The 5,015-nt window shown below is 38.5% G+C and overlaps 1 protein-coding gene across 4 annotated transcripts in view; it reads left to right on the plus strand.

Moving 5' to 3' along the window:
* fah (fumarylacetoacetate hydrolase (fumarylacetoacetase)) overlaps positions 1 to 5,015 on the plus strand; it is a 29,896-nt gene that overhangs the window by 1,828 nt on the left and 23,053 nt on the right. The window contains exons 1-3 of one of the 4 annotated variants that reach the window (XM_027281872.1): positions 642 to 672; positions 3,597 to 3,805; positions 4,055 to 4,165. In XM_027281872.1, the coding sequence (XP_027137673.1) occupies positions 3,725 to 3,805; positions 4,055 to 4,165 (192 nt within the window). In that variant the 5' untranslated portion in view covers positions 642 to 672; positions 3,597 to 3,724. Of the gene's footprint in view, positions 1 to 641; positions 673 to 3,029; positions 3,049 to 3,507; positions 3,806 to 4,054; positions 4,166 to 5,015 lie in introns of those variants that run through there. The other 3 variants (XM_027281870.1, XM_027281869.1, XM_027281871.1) reach the window with 3 other exon arrangements.

Here is a 5,015-nt window from a genome sequence, read left to right on the forward strand (position 1 = left end):
AGCCTTTCTAATCCTTGGAACCCACTGCTGGCTTATCCTAGTAACAGTCTCAACGTCACTTCCGATATGCTGAGGATGCCTCTTAAAACAATCTGGAAGAGGAAGATTACCCCCCCTTTTTTTCTCTCCTTCATATCTCTATCCTCCTTTCGTTTTTTCTTTCTTTAAATCCTACTGTCTATATGATACGTTTTTTTGTTTGTGTGATATGTTGTGTAACTAACCACCTATTCTGGACACTTCTGCTATGGGTTGTTGAGAGGGGGGGGGATCCGTGGTAGGGGTTTTTCTTTTTGTCTAATCTTTCTTTCTCTTTTTGTATTTCACTCAAACAGTCACCGTGGTCGATCATGTGGAACTTGTATTGTCTTTCTTTTTGTATTGACTGCAAAAACTCAATAAAGAGATTTGAAAAAAATATTATATATAAATAAACTAATAATAATAACAGCAGCCATAATATAAATAATAATGAATTAATAAAACCAATTGAATAAATGTGAAGAGCCGTTTGGGAGCCGAAGAGCCTGTTCCTTATAAGTATGCAGAGCCAAAAGAACCGACTCTCCAAAAAGAGCCGTACTTCCCATCACTGGTTTGAATACGGCCGGCTCGCGACGCGGCCGTTACGCGCCCGGTGTGAGTTGACGCGGCGCAGCCGTTACACCTCCTGTTGAGTAATATTCACCATGTGTACTGTATGTGATAATATTGATGAAGCTATTTATATTCTTATTTATATTATCAACTGTTTACATGAACAGCTTCCAACTTCAGAACAGCAGTCACCGTGTGTTCAGTCACATTCAAACATGTTTTTAAGCCACGTCCGTGTCAGTTTGGCTGGACGTTCAGTCCCGTTAGTGAAAGTTTTATCGGTTTATATTATATAATATTATTTATATTACATATTATATTATCTTACAGCGTCTCATGTTCTTCATTAAAGCGCTTACTTGCGTGAAAGCACCGGGACTGTCGTAGTTTCTCCTCCGCGTCACCGCCGCGACCCGCCGCTTGATTTCTTTCCTCAGGGCTGTTTGGCTGCTCGCCAGGGCGGCCATTGCTCCACCTTCATTTGTGTGTGTGTGTGAACAGACAGGACACACTTTTTATTCTTTACACGTTAAACATTACGCGTGTACAAACACGAGACAGACGACCGCGACGCCACACACACACACACACACACACACACCACCACACACACACCGCGTGTGAACGTCCGTGCGCATGTCCGTGACGTCAGCCGGAAGTGAGGACGTTAAAGGCACATTTGTATGTTTTTAACTAAATGTTTCTTCCTAATATTTTAATGTTAAATTACTGCAATAAGAAAAAGATGCCGTCTTTAAAACTGGCTACAGTTTATGCTCTACTGCATCAGTGTTCAACCATACAGAACATCATACAAACGATCATAATAATATACTACGGAAGCCCTAAAAGGCCATACTACATACATACATTTTATTCCCGTTTCTCGTGATAAGAGATAATTTTCCTTCCTTTTTTTCTCGTAATAACGAGATACTTTTCCTCCGTTTTCTCGTGATACGAGATAATTTCCTCCGTTTCCCCGTGATAACGAGTAATTTTCCTCGTTTCCCCGTGATAACGAGTAATTTCCTCCGTTTTCCCGTGATAACGAGTAATTTTCCTCAGTTTCCCGTGTAACGAATAGATTTTTCTCTCCGATTCTCCAGTGCTAACGCAGATAATTTTTCTCGTTTTCCAGTGATAACGAGATAATTCCTCCTTTTTCTGTGATAACGAATAATTTTCCTCCTTTTCGTGTAACGAGATAATTTCCTCCGTTTTCCTGTGATAACGAGAATAATTTGAGTTCTCGAGAAAACAAAACGATAGTTTGTGTATTAAATCAAGTGAGCCCGTATTACAGAATGTATGACAAATGCATGTAGTCCCTGTACGGAGCGAGCCAAACCTATTACTACTGTAAATCCCTTTGATCCATTAATTTCTGACCAGATTTGTACAACTTGATCTCAGGACTGGAGTGAGGATTAGCCAAAGTGTTATCAACCTTTGTCAGAAATTATGGATCAAAACTGATTTTACAGTAGCAGTAGAGTAAATTGTCATAATGCCCTTTTTCAATTCAAATAATGAACTTTGAGGATGAATTTCTCCAAAATGACAAGTACATGAAATATGCTTGATACTGAGTGAGTGAACAGTCAGGATGGTCCTGAGATCAAGTGTACAAACCTTTGTCAGAAATTATAGATCAAAGGGATTTTACAGTGGCGTAATAGGTTTGCTCGCTCCGTATCATGGACTACATGCATTTGCCATACATTCTGTAATATGGGCGCACTTGATTTAATACACCAGACTATAGTTTTGTTTTCTCGAGATCTCTAATTAATTATCTCGTTATCACGGGAAAACGGGTGGAATAAAACGTATGTATGTATGTATGTAAGTATGTATGTATGGCCTTTTAGGGCTTCCGTAGTTCTTCACTGTGTTTGCAGGTGCTGCAGCCTCAGTTTGAACAGGACTGTGACTCAGCAGTCCTCCTATCAGAGACGCTCTGTGGCTTCTCATGCAGAAAACTGCAGGAAGAACGGCACCAGATGTCCTGCAGAGCAGCGACATCCTCTCGCCTCACAGAAGACTGTGTCGTGACTTTTCCATGGCTGCCAAAGTCAGTCAGTGGATGCTTGAAAAGAAAAGAGACGCAACTGGTCTTGACTTGAATAACTAGGACTTTATTCAAAGCCCAAAAACCTTCAGGCTTCTTCATGCAGAATTGTAACCCCTTTTCACATGCCACGCTCTGTCCTTGAATGATTTGGTTCTGATCCATATCCACACATTCTTTAGGCAAGTCGTCTCCTCTGAAATTGTCTCACACGAACTTAAAATTAGAAATAAAATGTTATTTTAGCATGTAGTCATTTACAAATGTTTAAAGGTAAATTAGGTTTTGAAAGGATTCAGATTCAGTTCATGCTGATTCATTTACCTAAATCCACAGTCTAAACATGTCGCTGTCTCCTCCTCTGATCATCTCAACAGGTCAGCCAATAACAATGACATGTAACTTCATTCATCATGATACAAAAAAACAAAAACACAATATTTATGTTTATACAAAGGTGATACTCAGTAAACACAGTTAACATAAACGTGAATGCTGAAAGAAAAAATCTGAAATTTCACTGAACTTCTGTATCAGCTTGTTGAGATCCTTCAAATCTTTGAAATCATTTCTGATTCATATGATACAGTTTATGTTTATGTTCACATTGAATTACATTATCTTTTATATTCATTATGTTATGGCTTAAACTAAACAGTACAGTCACCCTTCTTCTTTCCATGAAATTATTAAATCTACCTTGTTTTCCCCTCTCATATTACACCTTCATACCATAAACTGTTGCACAGCTCCATCCCTTCACTTTACATTTTAAAATATATTGTGAATTATGAAATATGTTCCTGCACACTTCTCTCAACTTTTCCTAACAACAGATCAGGACCTAAACTACGATTTTGCTGAGTCATTCAGCAGCCCGGGTCTCATTAACTTCCTGAGGTCTGGATTGGGGTGGATTTTACAGGCGGTGTGTGATTGGCTGTGCAGTGGGAGGCGGGCCTGTCCAAAGTTAAACATCTGGAAATGCTTTCTGCCTGTTCAGCCACTCAGTAACTCAGTGAGGTTGAGCAGAATACCACTGACAAAGAGAAGATGTCCTTCATTAAAGTAGACCAAACGTCTGATTTCTCCTTCCACAACCTCCCGTATGGAGTCTTCTCCACTCCTGACAATGTAAGTGTGATTTCTTTTGTTTCTGTTTTATTGACACATTGTTGAGTCAGACACACTGAGGACATCTTGTCCTAATTTTCAAAATAAAACTTCTCATAGATTTGGAAAAAAAAGACTTTGCTTGTTGTTGAAGGTAAAACTATTGTCGTAAGTCATTCAGGTTGATGTGTGGCTTACTGGATGAAACATTGAAAGAACATATAAAGAGTAGTGGAAGTGTACTGTGGATCATCTCTACTCATTTCACAGGCCAAACATCGCATTGGTGTTGCCATTGGAGACCAGATACTGGACCTCAGTGTGATAAAGTCTCTGTTTCGAGGGCCTGCGATCTCCAAACATCAGGATGTCTTTGACCAGGTAAGTTTAATCAATGTTAGTAATCAAGGAAGAGGCACCATAACTCAGTTCAACCTTTTTTTGTTCTGGCATAAATCAGATGCTCTGTGCAGCATCTTTTTTTTTTAACTCTACTGTATTTAACGCAGCTACCGGGAAGTTTGTGTTGATTTTGGCGACCCCCTGTGGACAAAAGATGCAGCAAAAAACTGCAACAATAAAATGTTTAAAGTAAACTGAAAGTGCATTACGTGAATGAATAGGTGGTCAGTAGTGACGGGAATTTCGGCTCTTTTTGGAGAGCCGGTTCTTTTGGCTCCAAAACGGCTCCTCACATTTTATTAATTAGTTTTATTATTATTGCTGTTATTATTATAATTTTATATTTTAAATGTTATTTTATTTTATTTTTGTCATTGTAAAGCACTTTGGTCAGTGCATGCTGTGTAAAAATGTGCTTTATAAATTAAACTTATTAACTATTTAATTAATTTATCACCCAAAATAATGCAAAACTGCCTGAAAAAATGAATTACTAATGTAAAATACATACGTGACATCAAATGTTTATCCTTTATGACTTTATTTTACAAACACACTCAACCGTGAAAAAATGCCACAAAATAAATTATAATTAGACAAACTTTTAACTATTTTAAACACAAGTGCCACTTGAGCACCGTTTGTCGTTTTCTCTCGGTCTCTCGTCTCCCTCCTGTCGTGTTTGTCCTCCACCTCTGCCGTGGATGCTGCTGTACATCTTGACCAATTACGTGCAGCTTTTACACAAAAAAAGTGGAGAGAAAAAAAAAAGTTTTTCCCGCTAGTTTTATTTTCCTCCACTTTTTTAATTGAAAGCCGAACGTGATTG

Source organism: Larimichthys crocea, chromosome VIII (assembly GCF_000972845.2).
Source record: "Larimichthys crocea isolate SSNF chromosome VIII, L_crocea_2.0, whole genome shotgun sequence".
Taxonomy (NCBI): Eukaryota; Metazoa; Chordata; class Actinopteri; family Sciaenidae; genus Larimichthys; species Larimichthys crocea.